This window comes from Melospiza melodia, chromosome 11 (assembly GCF_035770615.1).
Source record: "Melospiza melodia melodia isolate bMelMel2 chromosome 11, bMelMel2.pri, whole genome shotgun sequence".
In the NCBI taxonomy this organism is placed as follows: Eukaryota; Metazoa; Chordata; class Aves; order Passeriformes; family Passerellidae; genus Melospiza; species Melospiza melodia.
Window position 1 is genome coordinate 8,391,086 of NC_086204.1, and position 21,965 is coordinate 8,413,050.

Here is a 21,965-nt window from a genome sequence, read left to right on the forward strand (position 1 = left end):
CAGGAGAGTTCAGTAAGAGGCACATAGAGAAAGCTTTAAAAAAAGCCATGTTTTCCTCTAGAGAGCTGCAATCCTCCTTACCTGCAGCCAGCTTCGGAGAGAGAGTGGAACCCTGGCTGGCACCGGTCACACTTGTCCCCCATCACTCCGGGCTTGCAGCTGCACTGGCCATAGCTGTCACACTGTGTGCTGAGGGAGCCTGTGGGGACAGCAGGGACAGCCACCTCAGCACACACACCCGGCTCCATCAGCTACTCACACTTCACACAATGGCCAAGAAGCAAGGAAGAAGAAAGAGCGAAGCACAGCCTCAAGCTGATGAGTGACAGCTTACCTAAAGACTGCCTCTAGCTCCCAGGGATTTTCCCCTGGCAGCTCTAGACAGCTGAGCTGTTATCTAGCCTTCCCAAATGATATTCAGCCTTTTTTTCCTAACAACTAACCTCTTTATATATAAAATATAATTTTAACTCCAAATTGCCCTCTCCTGCTTCATTCTCAGTGCTACATTTGCATGCCTCCAATTCCACATCTGTTTTACTCTGCAATATGTAATTTCCAAGATTTTATTCCCTGAATCCCTTGTGCTCCCTGTAATCAGCATCTCCCCTTACCCTGACCTCCCCTTTTCACACTCCAATTTCCTTCCTTGATTCTTAAGCTGTATTTAAAGACTAAACTACCTCTTTGGAACAAGGCTGCATGTGCCACTATGAATCCTAGTAAACTCATGAGCAAAACCCTAATTTTTGGAAGTATGCCTTCCTCAGTACTGCTCTATTCAAGTGGTCTTGCACAAAAAGCAGCAGCAGGTTTCCTTAATCCACAGTGGACAAAATGCTTTCTCCCAAGCATCCATGTAGCTGCCAGCCTTGGAGCTGTCAGCACCGTAAGAGTTAACTAGCAGGAGAAAAATATTTTAATATACAGAAATAGTTGCTTGTTTCCACTTCAATCCACACCAGAAGATTACAGCAAAGTGAAGAGTTATAAGATGATTAGGCTGGACGGGACAGAAGAACTCACAAAACCTTTACCATATACAGCCAAAGTTCAAATCCCCTTTGCAGTCCCACTTAGGATTATTTAGGAAGAAACAGTACTTGATAAAAAATACCAATCCAAACATATCCAGGAGATTGAAATAGACTCTGGGTGTCAGTGAGTCATGGCATACAAGCTAATGGCTAAGTTATAAAGGCCTTTGAAAGCTGTCCTTAAAGACCTGAGAAGTCACCTCCCTCCATCTTTTCAACCATCTCAGCTCACACCAACCCACACTCCTCTTAAAATAAGGTCTAACACAAGGACCCAGGAAAGCTGTCAGAAGAAGAAAAGGCCTTTATTGGTCAAAAATTTCACAAGTGAATGACTCCTTGACAAAATTAGATGGGAGATGTACCCTGGCAGATCTCTCCCTGGCTGCTTTTAGGGCATGCTGCAAGCAACGACTTATGTCAGCTTCTCTTTTGAAACCTCACATCATATCTTACTATTTGCTACCCTTTTCCCTCCTTCCACCTTACTTGCTGTGGGTTTGGTGTAGTTATGAGATCACTCCTTACAGTTTAAGTGGCTCCCTACACAACAAAAGATATAGTCTCCTGCCACAGTTACCCCCATCCCCATTTATTTTAAAGGAGTTTAACTACACATTTTGAGTTTAATTTGTTTTATCTCACCCCACCCTCTTTTGTGTTTAATGTTTCACTGGTTTGTATTTATAGTGCTTGGATACTTGGTAGGAGAAACTGATGCAGCAGCTAAAGTTCACTACAATTTCTCAGCATGAGCAACTTCCAGAAATACCCACTCACATCATCTTGGTTATTAAGAATTTAAATGAGTTCTTTAGTACTGGGAGCATCCAGGGTAACACATACACAGTGGGGGAAAAAAAAAAAATCTATTTCAGAATACATTCAAAGGAGTAAGTGCTGCAGAGGTGACCCATCTGCCCTTGCCACCCTAACTCCATTTAGATCCAAGGACAACTTAAACCAAAATACAACCCAATAAACATTTCCTACATGGGAAAAAAGACAAGCAATCCAAACAAGCCCACAATGAGCAGCATGAGGGAGAGCAGAGGTGGGTTCTGTGCCGTCAGTGTGCCAGCAGCAGTCACTCACCGACGGGGTTGCAGCTGCAGGGCAGGCAGCCCTGCTCGCTGGCCAGGCGGTAGAAGCCGTGGCGGCAGCGCTCGCAGCGGGGCCCGTCGGTGTTGCCGGCGCAGTTGGTGCAGTGCCCGCCATGGCCCGTGGCGCGGTACAGCTCGGGGTCGAAGTAGCACTCCTGGGAGCGCCCGCTGCACTCACACGCTGCAAAGACACGGCACTGTCAGTGACCAGCCTGTCCCCACAGCACACATCCCACCCTCAGTTCAGCTCTGGGCGAGCTGGGGAAGGAGCTTTTTACCACTCCGAGACCAAGATGGCACCATGCTCATCAATGCCCAAAGCAAAACCAGCATTTGCTACCCCACTTCTTTCAACATCAGGCTGCCATGTGCAGCCAAAATGTTGTCCTCCCACACAGCAGCACCGATCTCGGTCATGCAAACAAGCATGAAAAGGTAACATGAGGCTGCTCCACGCTGTAATGAGAGCTTCTCCCCCGTATTGCAAATCCCTAGACAGCAGAACATCCCAACTTCACCAGCCCATTGAGGGAAGCCACAGACAGCTGGGACCTATCTAGACACACAGAGGTCAGACAGGAAGAAAACTTTTCTGTCTGAAAAAGCTTCCCCATAAAGTAAACTACCAGGAGCTGTAGTCTGGAACAAAACAGCAAGCAAATTGGTGTTCTGTGACAGAGACCTGCATCTGCGGTCTGGAAATTAGGTTAAATAATCAACAAGTAACTGTAAAAGCCAATAACCCAAACACAAAAATCAGCTGATGCTAAATGAGGAGCTTTTGAAAGGGCAATTATACTCCAGCATAGTAAACAGATTTTTTTCCCATGGGCCTCATGAAGTACAAGCCTGTACATTTCTTTAGGAAAGACGGGTGTTTCCCATCCTTCTGCAGAAAGGAGATGCCCATTCCTAGGGATCTACCAGAAAGCTCTCACAGGACAGGAGTAGAATGACCAAGAGCCCCATGAACTGTGCTTAATGCTGGCTGTGACTGAAGTTGGAAGCAGGCAGGGCCAGCTTGTGGCTGGCAGCAGAGGCAGGGCCCTGCCCCAGCCAGGCTGTCCCTGACAGCTCACGTACGCAGGCACTCGTTGGCGCTCTCGGCCGTCGCTCTCCTCCACGGGCGGTCGTTGAAGAAAGGAAGGCACTTCTCACAGTCCACCCCAAAGGTGTTGTGCTTGCAGTTGCAGACCAGCTTGCCAAGCTCATTCTTTACACACTCACTGGCATGCCCGTTGCACTTGCACCTGGTTGAGGTGAGGTAAGGATAGGTATTAAAACTCCAGGGCTCCAGTTCACTCGCAAAGCAACAGCAAAAAACAGGGCCCAGATCTCAAAATCTGAGATGAGAGAAATTTGAAGGTAAATTATTACAACAAAATCGAGAACAAAACTGCTGTCATTCTGCCTGGAGAAGAGGGAGCTTCATGGATATCTTATGGAGGCCTTCTAATATCTAAAAGGGGTTTACAAAACAAAGAAACTTTTTATCAGGGCATGTAGTGCTGGGACAACGGGCAGTAATTGTAAACATCTCAAAATTTTAATTTTGATTGGACATAAGGAATCAATGAGAGTGGGGAGGCCCTGGCACAGGTTGCCCAGAGAAGCTGCGGCTGCTTTGTTCCTGGAAGTGCCCAAGGGCAGGTTGGACGGGCTTGGAGCAACCTGGGCTAGTGGAAAGTGTCCCTGCCCACAATGGGGGTTAGATGATCTCTGAAGGTCCCTTCCAAACCATTCTATAAACAAAGAGGTGCAGCCTGCTCGAGGTAGGCATTTAGAAAGGCAAGAAAGTTAACTAACTCCTTTGCAGTCTTCAGACTAACCTGAGTAGGAGAAGCAAAGGTTTAGCTGGCTTAATGTTAGTAAATTTTCCACAACTTCTCTTTTGTGAGAGCCCAGAACATGGTATGTTCACAGAGTGTGGGCTATTGCGGTATCAGAAGGAAATTAAATAGCACAAAGGGAACTAATACAGAAGCCCAAGGACCTCCAGACTGGTGGTGCGGCCAATACAAATCTCCATGTGGCCAAATCCCACTCTCAGGACTGCCATATGCAAGCAGGCCAAAACCCTGCAGTGGTCTCATCTCTGTTTAGTAAAACATTTTATCATCAACTACTTAAGGTTAAAACATTCTATAATAGACATTAGCAAAAGGAAAGGAAAACCACAACCATGTTTTACTGCGTTCCAGACCTCCAAAGGAGATAGCTTCTTTCAATGTGTGTGAAGTAGAGACACTGAGATTTTCTACTTACTGTTATTCAAGAGTACAGACACAGGAGAGAATAATTGAAAAACACATTAAAAACCACACAAACCACAGAGCAGAAAAGATTTTCCTCTTTTGTTTTTCACTTCAGTTAACTCTTTTTACCATTTACCCTCTCAAATCACTTAATATTTAATCTACTTAGGGAAAAAAATATCTCTGCCAGCCCTGAAGTTATGCCACAAAAGCTTATATATAATATTTGCAAATTATGTAAAATTCATTCTAATGCATTTTGATTTAGGATAGTGAGTAAAGACCAGAGCCTATTGTTATGATGTGAATACAATCAGTATCTTCAAAGCAATCTAGTAAAACTAACCAAAAACTTTAGTAAACTTTAGAGTTTTATTGTCTACTCACCTACCACCCACAGCAAAATCAGAAATTGCATAGTAGTAAGACTTGAGAACTTTTGGGTCATTGAAAACTTCATCTCCAAATGTGTTCAGACGGTTGAGGGTCACTCTAATATCTGTAGCTGTCACCCATTCCTAGAGCAGAGAGAAATCCCATCAGATGAAACACTCTTTCCCTTGAGAGAGTACCAGTCATTAGCAGTTCTGTTAACGAAGTCCCTCCTCAGCAGCTGGGTCCTTCCTCATTGTTTTCCCCTCTGCACCTTGGGAGCACACATGTTCCTGTCCCAGAAGCCTTTTGCCACATCCTCTTGGTTCAAATGGGTTTTCCTGACCCTTTCTCCTCTCTGGAGACCCTTTCAATGCCTCTTCCTGAGTGCTTTCAGCTGGAAGCACTGAGTAACCTCTCCAGCACAAAGTGCAGGGCAGGCAATTATGCCAGCTTGCTAATTGCATGTATCTGTCTGGCTGTAGTTTTCCTGCAAAGCTATGCAGCACAAATGGGAAAAGCTTTAGGGTATATTTGTCTGCAGGCATATTGAACCAGACTAAAAGATACAGACAGACAAATGAGTGAGGCTGGGGGAGGCTGAGGAAGAAAAACAGACAGATCTGACTTGCAACACAAGAGTTTTTCATAATATTTATACGGTGTCTGTAACACACTGCCCTGCCCTCGTGCAGCAGCAGCCAGCACACACAGCCTGTTGCCACATTTCATATCACATTCTACCAGTCACTGACATTGGCACCTCCTTGTTTTTATTATACCCTTTACAAAGCTGTTTTCCTTCAAACACAATAAAAAAGAACACAAAGAAACATCCCTGTATGTACAACTGTGCAGCACCTGAGTCACTGCTCAGCCAGTAACACCGTGTTTATTTACTGAATTACAAACACTGATGTAAACACATGGAAATACCAATCACAATATACACATTTACTTCAGTTCTAAAAAGCAACACCAGGAGCTGGTATGTATTTTAGGAAACTGGTGGTCAGATCTCTATTCCTTACATAGAGAAGCTTATCAGAAAATTATACAATTGCTAACTTGCAATCTCCTTGTTCACCTTAACGATAAGACATGGTTTTCTGCAAGGGCTGGCTACATCAATGAGGTGGCCAAACTGGTTCTTTTCCACTTCAGAAGCTCTTTGTCCTTTCCCATTAATCTTATTTTTTCATTTCACTTTAGTCTGCAGAATCAACCCCACCAGGTTCTGCTCTCCTGCCTGGGAACTGGAAACAGGCAAGCCCTGAGCCTGCTGGGTGCCTGTCTCAGACTACTCCTGCAACTCTAAGAGCAAAGGGAAGTGATGGTAATTACAGCTCTGAAAGGAAGACAATGAGCCCCAGTGAGGCAAACCCCACAGCTTTAGCTCCTTGTTGCAATAAAAACTGGAGAAGTCATCAAGCAGAACACAGAAACTGGCAAGTAAATCAGATAAACTGTATGCTCCTGACCACTGCCCAAGCATTCCTGTGAATGTAAAAAAATCCAAAACATTCAAGAATGCTCAACAACAAAAAACCCCTGCCAAAAACCCCTTGCCAAGCCACCTGTAAGAGAAAAATACCAAGGATAAAATCAAACTTCTCTGCTTTAACACGCATGTAAGAGAACAGGGTAGGGATTCCTGTAATGCTTTATGTATTTAGAAGAATCTTATAGTTCTTACTGTTTTCTGCTTGAAATACACATGCAGTTGCTTCAAATATTAACTGGACTGAGACTTTACCTTGCCTGTGTCCTTGCATGTGAAATAACAGCAGAATGTCCACAGCTGCTTTCTAACTTGGCAGAGATCTGAAGACATCCATCATCCCTACTGACAAATCCTTAATGCAAACCCTTAATGCCACCAGGTTTGCTTTTTTTGTTCCATAATCTTCCTATCAATAAACTCAAGAATTCAACTTTTCCTTCAAAAGCATCTCTGTGGATTGTCCACCCCAACTCAGCTGTGCAAGGCCCTTTCACTATGAGTGAGGGCTGCAGTGCAGCCCAGTCGGCACAAACCCACCATGAACAGCGACTCAACAGGAATGCTCAACTCAGCCCACCTGCCTGAGCCAGTCCCGCTGACCTACCTGCAGCACAGGGCTGTTGTCAAAGTTGTAGGCACTGGGGCGCCCCTCCAGCGTGGAGAAGGCCACGTTGCCCCCGGTGAGGGGGGAGATGTCGCTGAACTCGTCGGTGCAGAGCGCCTGCTGCTCGTCCTCGCCGGTGCGGATGAAGCCGCGGTTGACTTTGCGGTAGGTGCTCTCGCAGGAGCCGCTGTAGTACTGGTAGGGCACCCAGGGGCCGTCCTCCCTCGTGCGCTTGTAGATGGCAAAGCTCTCGGGACGGCTGGTGTGGAACTTGAGGCGCACGTACGTGATGTCAAAGGCTTTTCCTGGGGGGGACAGGAGACACCTGTGAGAAAGACTCAGAACTGAGAGAGAATGCAAAGAGCTGCACTGCATTTCTCTCCCAGCATGATGCAGAAGAATGAACGTGTCCAGCAACACCACAAGTATCTCCTCCAGTCCAGTATGGTATCTCCAAGCAAAGACAAGGTGAAGGAACTGAAAGCAGAAGTTGAGGGCAGGCTGAACAGATAAATAAAGAGACCTACAAGCTTCTGTGCAGCCAAACACATTTCAGAAGCTGCAATTCTCTTCCACATACTTCCCTAACAGATGACAGACTACATCAGACCCATGACGAGTTTGTGTGTATTTAAGGCCAGGCCCAAGCTAATAATGACATTTGATTATATTTCTCCCAAATAAATGCATGGGAGAAACAGTATCAACCAGAGATGGGTAAGTCACACTGTAGAGCCTGGTTTGTACCTCTGCTTCCTCCCTAAATAGACAATATTTCAGTATCTTTTTACAGCTCACAAAGCTTTTCCTCCAGCATTGAACCTACTGACTACAGCCCTCTTCTACTCATTCCCTGGGAAAAACAAAATGAGGTTTAAGTTTCCCACATCATTTGACTGAAGTCACCAAGGTATTTTTAAGATCAGAGTGCAATGATTTCTAAGCTACCTATGTTCTCCATCTCCTAGAAGAATGAAAGAAAAGCCACCTCCTTGCCCTCTGTTCCCCTCCTAACTGGTCTGTGGCATCAGCACATCATCCTCCCTCATTACTCTTCTCCAGTGACTTGAGCACCTACCCCCATGCACATAAACCAAGTGCCCAGGGGAGTCACATCTCTGAGAGAACCCATGAGGAGAAAAGGACCACAACAGTCTTCAGCCACCTTCATCTGCTATCCACACTGGCCAAGGGGCTGGCCAGGGGTTCCCAGGAGGAGGCACACAGCTGTGTACCAGCTGTTCTTGCTCCACTTCAGCAAGCAGACTGTGTACAATCAGGACATCCTGGAGCATGTAGGGGGCTTGCTAAAACAACGTTGAGTTTGTTTGGAATAAAACCTGGGGTGTTTAGTCCCTGCCATGCTCTTTCATGCTCCCACCACTTCCAAGAAAAACAGTGCTCTAAGCAGAACTTGCAGCCATCACCAGTTCTTTTGCTGATCATAAAAAAAAAGCTACTAGAAGAGTTTCAGCTGATTGAGAAACTGGTTTTTTCAACCTGCAAAAGTCACACATATTTAACCTCAACTTGTAAAATGAATGAACTGTACCATGTTAAATTTTAACATGAGGCTTGGCACTTGCTCAAGTGTTCACCTCCTTCACACGTGAGAGCAGACCAGAGGCACCATGGACCAAGAACAGAGTGTCCTCAAAGAACACACGCACAACCCAGCAGCCATGAATTAGGTCACGAACCACGGAGCAGCCCCCAGTGATTAGGCCAGGGGCCAGCCTGCATTAGGCATGTCACACCCAAAGCCTGCATGGCACCAGGGAGGAGCCAAAGTAGCAGGAGAAGCACAGCAAAGGGTCCAGAAACCAACACACCTGAAAAAAATAAAGTAAAAATCAAGATATACAGCACTTGAAAAATTACGTCCCCCAATGTGTTAGTTTGGGACAGCCTGGTTTTTCATAGCAGGGGGCCCACAGGGGTGAGAAGCTGCTAGAAGCTTCCACTATTTCCAACAAAGAGCCAGTTTCTGATGGCTCTGGAGATGGACATGCTGCTGGCCCAAACAGAGAGGTTGGTAAAGCCTCTGTGATGACATATTTAAGAAGAAAATCAAACAGCACGTGCACAGTTTGTTTTTGCAGGGCTGGTGAAGCGCCGCTGCTGGGGCCAGCCCTGTCACGGCGTGTGGCAATGCACCACGGCCAACGCCATCTCAGGGAGCCACACGAGCCCTGCCTGCCCGGCCACCCCGGCCAGTGTGCTGCAGGCACGGGGGCAGGGCTGGCAGCTTCTCCTCCTGGTGCCCCTCATGAAGAGAGGCGCCAAACAGCACCAGTGCCACAGCGGCCATCGCTGCCTGCAATGGCAATGGGGCCGCATGGTCAGCAGTGAAAACATGGCGAGCGACTCCCTGGCATGGAATCTAGGCAAGGTCAACCTCTCAGCACTGCAGGATCTCACAAAAACCTTTGAATCAGTGGAACTTGTTGGCAACAATACCTACAAGCAACAGTTTTTCTTCTAGTCAGAGAAGAGGAAGAAGTGAGGACATGTGAGGGAAAACAACATGGAGGCACCAAGGTCGGTGGAAAAGAAAGAGAAGGTGCTTCAAGCATCAGAGCTGAGATTCCTCTGCAGGCTGTGGTGAGGACCATGGTGAAACAAACTGTCCCCTTGGAATGTATGAAGTCCACAGGGGATGCAGAGATCCACTTGCAGCCCATGGGTAAAGAGGAGCGGGTGATAGCAGGGAAAGCTGTTGTCCAGTGGGAGACCAGACTAGAGAAAGAGAAGGCCCTTGCTTCCAGAAATAGAGAGAAAAAGCCCTTGATTCCAAACTAGAGCAGCCTACCCTTAAAAGGCTGTACCCTGTGGACAAATGACCCATGCCATAACAGTTTTGGGACAACTATTTGCCCATGGGAGGGACCCCATGGCATAGCAAAGAAAAGACTCCTCTCCCTGAGAGCAGAAAAATATCTCAAATAATGAACTGACTAAAACACCCATGCCCTGTCTTCCTGCACTGTCAGTGGGAAAGAGGGAGAAGCTGGGGGAAAACAGGTGCTTTAAAGGCTTCTTTGCTTTCAGGTCATCCTCCTCTCACTCTGTTAACAATAAATTTACTTTATAACTTTTTTGTAACTATTGCCTTTAAAGTGATTTTCTCCCGGTCCTGATCTCAACTCAGGAGCCCTTTGTTAAATTTTTTTCCCCTCTCCTCTGCTCAGCTCTAACAAAAGGGAACTTTGTGGATATCTGGCATTTGGCCAGTGTCAAACCATGACACCCAAGAATAGAAGAAGACCAAGCTGGTGTTTAAACTACCCAATAGTATTGTCTGTGTGTGACATGCAGGACAGCTGGGACATTATACAGATACAAGCCCCCTGATACTTCCTACAAAATCCCTTTCCTATTTATATCACGTGTGCACGGATCATGTATTATGGATGACCTAAGCACAAGACTGGAGCCAGACATTCACAGTCGTGTCCCCTGCACAGTAGCAGCTCACTGTTGGTTTGGGGCTGATTATTTAATGAGATCTTCTTACATACAGAAGACAAGTGAGAAGCAAGCCTCACCATTGATGCCAAACTGCTTTCTTCCAAAGGATCAGCACTAACTTAGCTTAGGCATTCCCTCGCCTTCCTGCCCAATACAAGAGATGAATCCTGTTCCTGTGTATTTGGAGTGTTTTTCTCATGATTGCAATAAAGGTAAGAAGCAGGCATCCTGTGTACAGAGCAGACCCTCCCAGCCTTCCTGTTTCCCTTACTACATGGGCTCTTCTCAAAGGGAGTTCCTCACTGAAGGCAAAATATGCTTGAGGTAGGAACAAAGTGCACATGCAGGAACTTGAGACAGACACAAGACAATAGGCTGGAAAACACAAACATCTTTTTCAGGTCCATGGTACACAAACCAAGGATACACTTCACACCTTTTCCAGGTAAAAGGCAAGGGGCCCAGGAAGCAAATACTCCTCCTTCTGCAGGCATACCCCAGTATGCTGACCTGCAACTTGGCAGCCTATCCCAGAACTTCACCTGCATCTTGGATGGAGAGCAACTAAAAAACACAACTACTATCATAGTTTTAACACTAGTAAAAGTGTCATCAGCTCAATGAGAGAGCTCACATGGTAAGATAAAGCAAAATCTAACGCTGAACGTCAGCCCTGGTGCGATTTTTTTGGGCAACTTTAATGACAAGTGAAAACAGGAAAACATCAAGCTAGAGCAGCCATTCCCTGAGTCAAGAGGGGATAAAAAATAAGCCAGAGACAACAACTTCATTAAACAGTGTCAGCTGAATTGTCAGGAATACCCAGCTTTTTTGAATTGGGGTAGTTAGTCTTCTACTAGTATTGCATTCCTCTGGTGTGAAGCAAAACCCCTGTGCTCAGGCTTCATCAAGATGGGGAGGAAATGCTTCAAAAGAATCCTGGGAATGATGAGGGGGCTGAGCATGTGCTTTCACTCACACACACAACTTTCTGCTCTAGATGAAAGGCAGGGTCACAGGCTGCTTGCCCCAGAAAATAACTACTTTTTTCACTCTCCACTATAACTGAATTCTGATCCCTGTTTCCTGACAAGGTCTCCTACTGCTCCTTGTGCTCAGCTAAAGGCACAGCACATGCCAACTGTGCTCTGGGCAGCATGAAAACATTATCCCTGGGAACCCCTTCTGCTAAATGGCAATGACCCTCCCTTTTTCATCTCCAGTTTTACATGGCAGGCCAAGAAAATGCATTCAAACCCCTCCCAAGTGAGCAACCCACGTGAGAAAGACATTTATGGCAGCTGGCAGCCTAACTCCTTGAGCAGTGCAGTTAATGGCATTACAGAGGAATGCAGTTAATGCACAGAGAGAGGCTGTGCAGTGCCTTGCTGGGTAAATACTGCTGGAACAAAGGAGTTTACCCAAGCCCAGCTGACACAGTGTGGAAATGTGCTTCCCCACTGTTCACACTGAACATAAATACTGTGTTTAACAGTCTGGCAGTTCTTTGAGGCAGCAGAGACTTTTTCTAGCACAGATAAGCAGCCCAGGTTGCTTTCATGTCTTGCTGGGCTGAATAAACGTATACAGCTATTACACTAAGAAATGGTGACAGAAATAACCAGGTGAAAGGCAGTTTTAAACATTACATTTAGAAGACAAAAAGACATTGTTCTCCTCTTCCTAGAAGCCAGTACTGACTTGGAGCTCAGTTTGGCTTAGAACTGTCTGCCAGTGCCAACTGTCAGGTAGTATTTTGCTGTGTGTATTGAGAAGTGACAGATCCGTTTTGCAGGACGAACTCCAGATGCTGGAATCAGTGACCACGAGCTTAGCAATTCCCAAGTGCAACCTGATGTGTGTTTTAAAGCATACAGAGCTCAAAATCATGAGCCACACATTTAAAAACTGCATCTTTTCTGAGGCATGGAGCTGTTCACCAGCAAATGACAAGATGACACGATAACCAGCTCCCTCTGACAATTCTGGATGATGAAGAAAACCTTTTATCTTTTTCTCTACTGTAAGCAGACACACATACAAATCTTCAAGACAATATTGCAATTACAGATTCAAAGGAATGAGCAACTCCTGTGCCTGGAGAGGGAGCAGAAAATGTTCAGCATTGTTTCATTCAGGGGATACTGCCCCAAAGAACTTGCTCACACTGCTGGACTTGCCCAGCTGTCATCAGCAATTACAGCCCTCCCTCTGCTGGGTCACTGCCAAATTCAGTATCCCAAGGTCCACCAGGAAATGTGCCATGCTAAAACCATATAAGCCCATGCCATTTAGATCTTCAGAAACTCCTCCCTTTTCCCTGAAGTTAGGAATTCGTTCCACACACAAAAGACCTCCTTGTATTCAGGCCCCTCAGAACGGATGGATAATTTACATCAGGAAAACTGCCCTGCCAGCTGGCACGGTGACTACAAGTGTTGAATTGTGAGCAGATGCCTGGGTGAGATAAGCCCAGAGGACACTCTGCCTGTTCACTTGAATGCCCTGCACATGGGACTGGCACATGGAAAGAATCGATGCTACCTCTCCTGCATACAGCTACTGAGTTTTGCTGAGGGAAAAAATAATCCACCTGAGAAGACTGCATGGGGCAAAGAACCAAACCTTTGAAGATTTCTTTTCCACAAAATCCACTGGGCAGTAATGAAATGGTTAAACTTCACTGTTTCCCTTTCGGTTGGCTCCTGTTTCAAGGCAGCTTTTCTCACACAAGTACTTGCTGACAACCTATGGCTCAGTAAAGGTTAAAGAATTGAAAACAAACCCAGTAACAAATAAAGCCTACTTAAGTGTTTTTTGACTGGATTTCATTTCTATTTTGCAGTGAAGGACAGAGAGTAATCAAATATAACTGGCATTTCACTTTGCTTTTTTTTTCTGACCTGTTTCCCCATCATTCCCAGGAAGACATGCCAAATTTCCCTGCTACTAGACCAAAATGTGCTCCATGCCATTCACCCTTATTCCTGCCTCAACTCTGCCCTTCTTGAACCATCAGCTCTCCCAGCACCCAGCACAATGCTGGACCAGCCATGAGCAAAACAGACTGGCTCAGATTCTTCCAGACACACAGATCCCAGAACCTCACACAACCAGTGTGTTCCTAGCAAGGGACAGAAACCTGGATGTCAGCAGACAGGGGCCAGCAAGTTCACAAGGTCTTCTTCAAGACCAGTCACTGCATCCTGAGCCAACTGGCCACTCCAAGTTCTCAGCTACTGCAGTATTTTGTTCAGCCTCTCATGCTGGAAACCCTGCCAGAGCCTTCCCTCCTGGATCACGGGGGCAACATTTAAGGAGAATGAGTTATCCCATCTAATGGGAATGGGATAGGAGTTTTCAGCATGCAGATGGATAACAAGAGCAGGACAGAGTTTATAAGGAGGGGAGTGAGAAACACCTGGAGACACTTGTTCCTTCAGAATAAAGTACTTTCATTAAACAACATCTGCAAGACACATGAGTGTTAAACTATATCACTTGCATCACATGTACATGAAAAAAACCACTTTTATGACCAAAATCAAGATTTTTTTTAAGTTCTAGAGCAAATGTCCTTTACAACTACATCCCAGCTTTCTGAGAAAGTTTGTAGAGGAAGAGGAAGATAAGAGCACTGGTATTGCCCAAGCAAATGGAATATCCAGCATCTGAAAAAGGAAAGTAAAGAATTTCCACTTTCTGAGGAATTCCACTAGAGAAAATAACTCCATGCAGAAGCACAGACAACAGGTCTCACATTCCAAGCTGTGGCCTTTACAGAACACAAACTAGTAAGAATAAATCTGAGGTTTATTTTCTTGTCCTCACCTGAAGAGCCTCAAGATTTTTGTGCCTATATCACGGACAAGAAAGGCCTGAAGGATTTAAAGTCTTTTCTTAAACCATGCCCCACCAAACCAGAGATTCTGGCATGTGGAGCTCCACCACAGACGGGTGCTGGGGTTTTAAAAAAGCCTGACAGAGACACAAACATGGATTGTTTTTTCTGGGAGCCCGTTCTAAGATGGGGACAGAGGAAGGAAATGTGTTTGGGACACTGGGGGAATGAGCACAGGCTGGAGCATGCTGGAACGAAGGCGAACTCCCACCACCCCATTAGATCATGCATTCTTCCAGCACTCCCAAACAAAGGCACTATTGACTCTCGTGTGTGGGCGGCTCTGGACAGCAAAAGGCTGCCCAGTAAATTATTGCATGATAATCCAACATTGATAGGCCATCGAGGCTGCTTGTTTTAGTCATGTATCCAAAGGGGGGAGGCTCATTTCCCCCTGCTCTGGGCTGAAGGTAGCCTTGCTAAAAAGGCATTTTTTTCCTTGATCACTTTTAAGTCAGTGAAAAACTCAGAAAACCTTATCCATTAATTCAGTACAGCTTGATGCCTTATTTGTACAGCTTTGATGCAAAGATGTTAAGTCCATTTCCCAAAACAGCCAGCTGTGTTTATTCACAGGGGACTGGGAAGATCCCATGTCCAACACAAAAATCCTGGCTGCACAGGAAGCCTCAAAGTCCTTTTTCAGCACAAATGATAAAAGCTCATTTTAAAAGGCCCTTTATGCTTGGCAAGCACAGCAGATCACAGATGATCAAGGATATCATGGGCCATTTTGGGGAGGGCTCCATCTCATTCACATATCAGGACTGCAAAGCTACCTCCTGCCATCAGTATCAGCACACAAATAAGCTGGATTGGTGTTACTGAGGGTTGGGATCCTTGGAAAGCTCATTTCTTGTATCAAATGTCCAGAAGCTCCTCCACAACCCATACACAACTGGTATAGGTGAAAACAGATCACTCCCACAACTGAAGGAACACAGGAAAGTGGGAGTTTACGCTCACAAAACTTGGAGTTTTACCCAAGAGGCAAAGAAAAAAAAAAATCAGAAAAATTTATGTATGCAGAAAAGACAAATCTTGTCTTCTGCTTTTATTCCTGGCAGAAGAATGCAGTTATTACCTTCCTTTCATTACTGACAGTCCAATGACAACACCAACAGTGCCTGCAGTAATAACAACCCTTGAAAACTGACAATTCCCACCCATTCCAAGTCACTGTGGGACCCTGGTGACCAAGCAAGGTTACATTTTCTAGAGAGTTTGTCTCATGGTGGAGATACAACTACCATCCAGTAAAATCTGAAGCAAACAACCACTAGCACCACAGCCACAGGAAGATCACAACTGGTGGCAGCAGGCCAGAGAAGATGCACCAAAACCTTTCCATCAAATTGGACACTTTCCATCCTTGATCCTCAGCAACACAGAAAGGCATCTCTCATGAATGTTTCTTGTGCAAGACCACATCTCCACAGGAATCACAAGAAAGCAACAAGTCTTACCCACTTTCAAGTCATTCTCATAGTCTTCAACTTAAAAAGCAAATCCCATTTTGATAATTTCCCCTCAGAAATTTTAATATGACAGTAGGAGGTGTTGGAGGGAGTATTCCTGATGCTCAGCTCCAACTGTACTTTTCCACAGGTAGAGATGTGGGGGTGGAAGAATGGCTGAGAAGAAAGAGACTAAAAACTACTTTCAAACTCCAAAAGTTTAAACAGCTAAAGAAAACTGAGTTCATAGCTTCTTTAAATATGGTACTTGGCCAACTGGCAAAAACATGATTTCCTGTAAAAAGAAAAAAGTCTACTGGACTGCAGTGCAGTACCTTGCAAGAAATGTAGCATCAGATAGTCTGGTGGGAATTGTGAAACCATTTCTTTAAAGGACAACTAGAGTTTACTGACCTCTGAGGGAAAAAAAAAAAAAGAAATAAAAAGCATGTTGTGAATGTTGTTAGTGCAGGAATGGCAGGTTTTCCTGAGGCCTGTTTCCCTTCTGCATGCCCTCCCAGGAGCCTCACCCTTCTGCAGCTCAATGTCCTCCCCCACTCTTTCAACCAGCACACCTAAAGTCAAAGCATGTGATGCTTCAGTTCCAGAAGTCCAACAAACCCAGATGATGAGAGCCAAAGGTGTCCTGACCAAAGGCAGCATGAAAATCATTCTGTATGGTGCCCATATAGGCGAGACGCCCCCTGCTCCAGGCCCAGCACTCCTGAAGGTGGGCACACCAGCTCCACTGGAGCACAGCTGCTCCACCCAGTTCAATGGCTCCATCACTTATGACAATCAGCCACTAATTGCTACTAAATAACATTTTGAAGCCTTTTCCCCTGTCAAAAGGCAGCACTTTACCCACTCACCCCTGACCCACAAGCGCTCACAGCCTGCAACAGCTCTAACACCTGGCTTTGCTCCTATCTGAATTAGATATCAAAAACACACAGCTCGTATTGTTGAGCTTAATTAAGAACAAATTAAGTGATATGTCTACATACAATGAGTGCTCTAAGCAGCAGCAAGTTGAGCAGCTCTGGGAGTAACATGACCCTGCAGACTGACTCACGCACTGCTGGCTGTACAGCCATGGAGAGGCCAGAAATGTTCTTCACACAGAACGCTGAATTCTTTGGAATTTTGATGTTTTACTCTCCCTTCAGCCTTTCCAACTCCCACTCACCAGCCCCAGATTTTTTTCAGACACAGGCCATAATTAACAGCACTGTTATTTGGGAATAAGACTGTTGCTGTGAGCATCCATCACCTGGCCTGATGCAGAATCAACAGCTTTCTTTTTTCAAGTATTTAAGTTTTGCCCTCTTCAGTAAACATTTATGAAAACTAACTGTGATCACATTTGAAATGTGCTGTTTAACACTGCACAGTTTGTGTATCTCCTGCCTTCTCCATCTTCCCCTCCTCCCAAGAGAATCCAGCAATGGATTTTAAGCAGCAGTTGACCTGCCTTGATGCTAACTTCTAATGCATTTCCAGTCAATTACAGGCTTATGCACAAGCTACCATTATTTATGAAACACAAATTGCAGCAATATCCATAGAGCCCATTTTCAACCACCCACACAATGGCTTTACTTTCTCAGCCTATTAAGCTGGGGAAGAAATTGGGATAAACAGACTTGACAAAACCATTGCTGGAGAGAGGTCAAAACAAAGCTTGCCACTGAGTTATGTTTCAAATTTGTTTGGGGAATTTGGAAGCAAAGCTCTTCCAAATTTTTACTGAAGCAGAGAAGGAGCTGCACTCCAGATCCTGATTCCCATGTAACAGCCAGAACATGCCTTCAACTTTGCCTCTGGAGAATAATCTGTACACACTGCCAGTGCTTGTGGAAGTCACTGTTAAGCACACAAGTGTGTGAGTTCATGTTCACCCACACATCCCATCTGGAGACACATGAAGGACAAAGTACTACTTAATGCAGTGGCTATTTCTGAGAAAAGATTTTAGCCAAAAAAACACAAGTGCATGAGAAGGTAGCATGGCTTAACATGAAGGGACAGAAGCCATTCTGTAAGAGTATTTTGAACATGTACCATGAACAAAGAGAATAAAATTGGATGATTCCCTGCTGGTAATGCTAAATCCAGACTTCTCGATAGGTTCAGTTGCAAAATCTGCAGCTCTTGATTTAATTGACAGATTAGAAGATCTGCTTCACATCAGGCTCCAAAACACCTCAATATATCCACACCAGACCCTGATTTGGAAAGCCACCTATAGATCAAAATTCCTTCCACAAGCTAAAGACTGACCATCCAGGAACAGAGAAAAATGAAAAAGGAAAATAATGGGTACATGAACAGTCTTTCCTTACTATTTTGTATGAGGGAGATTTACAGACTTTTGCTGCTTTGTAAAGGAAGGATTGAGAAGATACCAACAGAGTTGCTGAAGTGGGACCAAACACCCACTGGGATACTGCTGAGACAGTATAACAGTATAACATCAAATGAGCTTCCTGACAGATACAAGAAAATGTATTTTAATGCATTTAAAAGAGCTTCTGCAGGACCTTCTAATTTTCTGAGCTTATGTGGCGGTGTTGAAACTTGGGCCATACAGTGGTAGGAAGCTAAATGATAGTGCCTGGTTCCCAGTGGCAGGAATGCAATGCAACCCTGGGAATTCCAGATGTGCAATTAATTCACCTTGTTAGCAGCAGAGCAGTGAGGCAGCTGTGCTGTCAAGAGGCTGAGCAGCCTGGTGGGAGCTGTGCAGAGAAATGCATTCCATGCCCAGATAGTTCTCCCAACAAACACCAAGGACCATTGTGCACACGAGATGACAAACTCCACATCCCTGAGCCCTATGTCAGATTCACGGGCCACAGCCTGTTGGACCACACCACACTCATCCCAGCCCTGCACAGGTTCTTCAAGCAGAACAGCAAGCAGGGATTTCCTGAGGTAACAGCACTGCCCAAAACAGGGTCATTGCTCAGAAAGTGAGTTTAACCATCTGCACTGAATGCCGAGTGATGAGATTTTCTTCAGGCACATTACACTGCTGTGAAGCCTAAAGGAACTCTACCAAAGAAAAAGATATTTTTCTCCGGAGAGGAACTTTAAAATTCATTTTCTTATTAGTACTGCTAAGTACATTAATTTTAAAAATGCTGAATCCCTAGGTAATTAAAAAGCTTTTTATGAAGTTAGATGACAGCTCTCATAACTCAGTAATGTAAAATACCATGCATTAAAACTTCAAGTAATTTGTTGCCCATCAGTAGAAGCCCACAAAATTGGGGTCAAAAGAATTCTTCTTCCCTCTCCTTTCAGGGTCCTTAGTTTACATGCTGACACTTTTGATAGTATTTTTTGGGAAAAGAAACAGCCACATAGGCCCATCTGCAAAGCCCCTGCCTTTGTGAAGTCTCAAAAATAGAGTGCTCTCAAGGCTTTGTTTTCACTTAATTCTTAAATTTAGTAATAAAACTAAAACAAACCAGCCTACTTGTGGTCCTTCAATCTACAGATACCCCAAGAAAGATGATGAGCATCACACTCCTCAATCTACTGCTGAGGCTCAGCAGTGAGGGTTTGGCTTCTCCAAAAGCTCAGACTTCCAAGGCTGCACAGTATTCCATGTCTCTGCTTCTCCACAGCTGCCTAGACAGGTACTTCACTCAGGACTCACAGAAAGCTACCACCACACAACCCCAAATGTTAATCTTCACAGCATCGCTTCAAAAAAAGATCTGTACAACAGTGCAACAGAAATGGAGGAAAATCCAAAATACATCAAACACTACAAATTCTAGCAGTTTGCTTCCTTGGTGGTCTGATCAGGTAGTTATTTTTAAAGTTTACCACTTCCCAGTAGACTTCTGATTTCAACTGTATATCAGTCCTTATCCTTAAAGCACTTAATAAGGCAAAATTTTCACTCATAGGCAAAAAACCCTAAAAGCTAATTTTAAACCCTTAAGAGCAGCATACATCAGCCATGGTAGACAGCTTTCTTCTTTTGGCACAATGCATTTCATGTTGGGTCTCTACTTCAGTGACATACAATTTAGAGCCAAAACAGAAGATTCATCAGATGTAAGAGCCTCTGAACGGAGAAAATGAGTCAAACCCAGGGTCTGTCCATGTAAAGGCAATGCTGCAGATGCAGTGGAGCAGTGGTGAAAGGATCTTGGTTCACTACAAACACATGCAACACTGACTCTTCCTTCTACCCTCCAACTTCTCCTTATAGAACTCCACACTAAATTAAACGTGAAAAGCCTTGCTCTACTTCAGTTTGAAGAGAAGACTTGCTAGAGATTAAAATCTTATGAAGGATTCCTTAAACGCAAGGCAGCAGATGGACACAAAACAAGCAGAAGAAATACTAATGACTGCCAAGATCCAAGTGGGTAAAGTGAGACATTTGCAGCCACTCACCCAAAATAACACTGAATTCCCAGTTTTGGTAAAACAGGAGAAGTGGGGTGAGAAGGAGTCCTGGGAGCAGAGCAAATGAACACAGGCCTTTTTATGTGTCAGCTTCCTTGTTGAGTTTTAGGAGTCAAGTCTTGCATCTTCTCAACTTCACAACAAGGATATCTTCAAAGTCACATCTGACTGCAGAAGCCAGAAGTTGTGAGAGATGATGCTTGAATGCCAGCTCTCTCTTTGGCTGAATTTTTCCCTAACACTAAAAAATAACTGTCATGATTGTGGAGAGCTTCTTCCTTCTACCCATTGAAGCAGAAGAGCAAAGGGTTCAGAAACTATGCAAGACATGACAGGGCACAGACCAAATTCTTAGGTGAGTGTTACTTCCATAGGGCAGTGCATTCCAGAAGGAGGAACACAGCTGCTTGCAAAGAGTCAGCTAACAGCCATGCCTGCCTGAGTCACTGCAAATAACTCCATAAACCTCTCAGAGGCACTGTCAGGAAAAAAGCTTCAGCACACAAAGTTATGCAGCAATATCAGATAGAGCTGCCTCCCTCTGCATGACTAAATGGACACTGATAACCTTCTTGGATGTCTAACTCCTCCAAAGACTTGGAGAGCAGTTTTACTGAATGGATGTGTTAGCAGTTTCCAAAAAAGAAGCTTCAAGTATTCAAATGTGTGGACAAGTTGCATGCTCAGATTTCCTTCCACCAAGGTGTGATGACCCTGTATTTGCTGTAGATCTGTAGATTATTTGTACTACTACCAAAAAAAAAAAAAAAAAAAAAAAAACCAAAACAAAACCATAGTATTTTACCTCAAAAAGCCTTTGTATGAAATAAATATTCTATTTTCTTTTACAAGTCAGGAAAAAGAAGTAATTTTTAAGCTCATTCAACATTTTTACTACCAGCACATAGTTCTACCCAATACTTGCTGAATTTTCCTAATACAAACAAAAAGACTCAAGTACAGTCTAGTTTAATTTCAGGTCTCCCTATACAAGCCAATGCAAAGAAAAGCTCTGCTATTAAAAGATAAAAGAAGCTCTGGGCCCATGATTAGATACACTAGATTTAACACAAATTACAAGAAGAAAGCCTTATATCAATACCAGCAATGATTTAATCACTTCCAGATCACATTGTTTTACTTTTACAAGAAACTATTTGAACTTTTAACGCAATTACTTTTTGGCAATCTAAGGATAGCAGTAAAAAGTAAATTTTCAGTCCATGAAAACCAAGCAATTAACATTTCTTTTAACAAGTGTATAAAGAGATCCAGATCTGCACTGCTGATTTCTGAAGGACAGTGATGACAGTGGAAATGAGGGACAAGAAGTTGACAGTGTTGGCCATTTAGCAGGGGGGATTTTCATGGAATAGTTGATTTTGCTGAGGATATGGGAAGAGCCTTCCATATACTTCACAGAGCAGTATCACTCTGGTAAAATACTGCTAGATTAAGCAGAGCTGACTCTGGAAAACATGGGAAGAGACCTTCAGGGAGTTTTAGGATGCATTCATGCTTAACCTCCTACCTCTCACTTCAGCTCCAAGAGTGGAAATGATCTAGAACCCTAAGTACTGAAGGTAAGTAAATATGAGGGGGGGGGGGAAGCATAAAAAACCAAAAAATATGCAAGTCTGAGAGAGTGCAGCTAAAAATTTGTACACAAAATATTTTTCATCCATGTCAAGGTAACTGATAAGGAAATAAATCACTATACTAATCACACACTGCTATATTTCCTCAGGTATTACTGAGCTGGTCACCTAACCAGGTCTGTTTACTTTTTATGCTAAGTTCTGTGGCAGAAAGACAAAGCAGCTGGACAGA

The 21,965-nt window shown here is 44.3% G+C and overlaps 1 protein-coding gene across 1 annotated transcript in view; it reads right to left on the reverse strand.

The window, feature by feature from the left end:
* Positions 1 to 21,965, reverse strand: part of LAMC1 (laminin subunit gamma 1) — a 67,219-nt gene that overhangs the window by 17,019 nt on the left and 28,235 nt on the right. The window contains exons 2-6 of the mRNA XM_063165475.1: positions 6,876 to 7,180; positions 4,783 to 4,913; positions 3,224 to 3,390; positions 2,133 to 2,321; positions 82 to 199 (exon numbers count right to left, since the gene is read on the reverse strand). Of these exons, the coding sequence (XP_063021545.1) occupies positions 82 to 199; positions 2,133 to 2,321; positions 3,224 to 3,390; positions 4,783 to 4,913; positions 6,876 to 7,180 (910 nt within the window). The remainder of the gene's footprint in view (positions 1 to 81; positions 200 to 2,132; positions 2,322 to 3,223; positions 3,391 to 4,782; positions 4,914 to 6,875; positions 7,181 to 21,965) is intronic.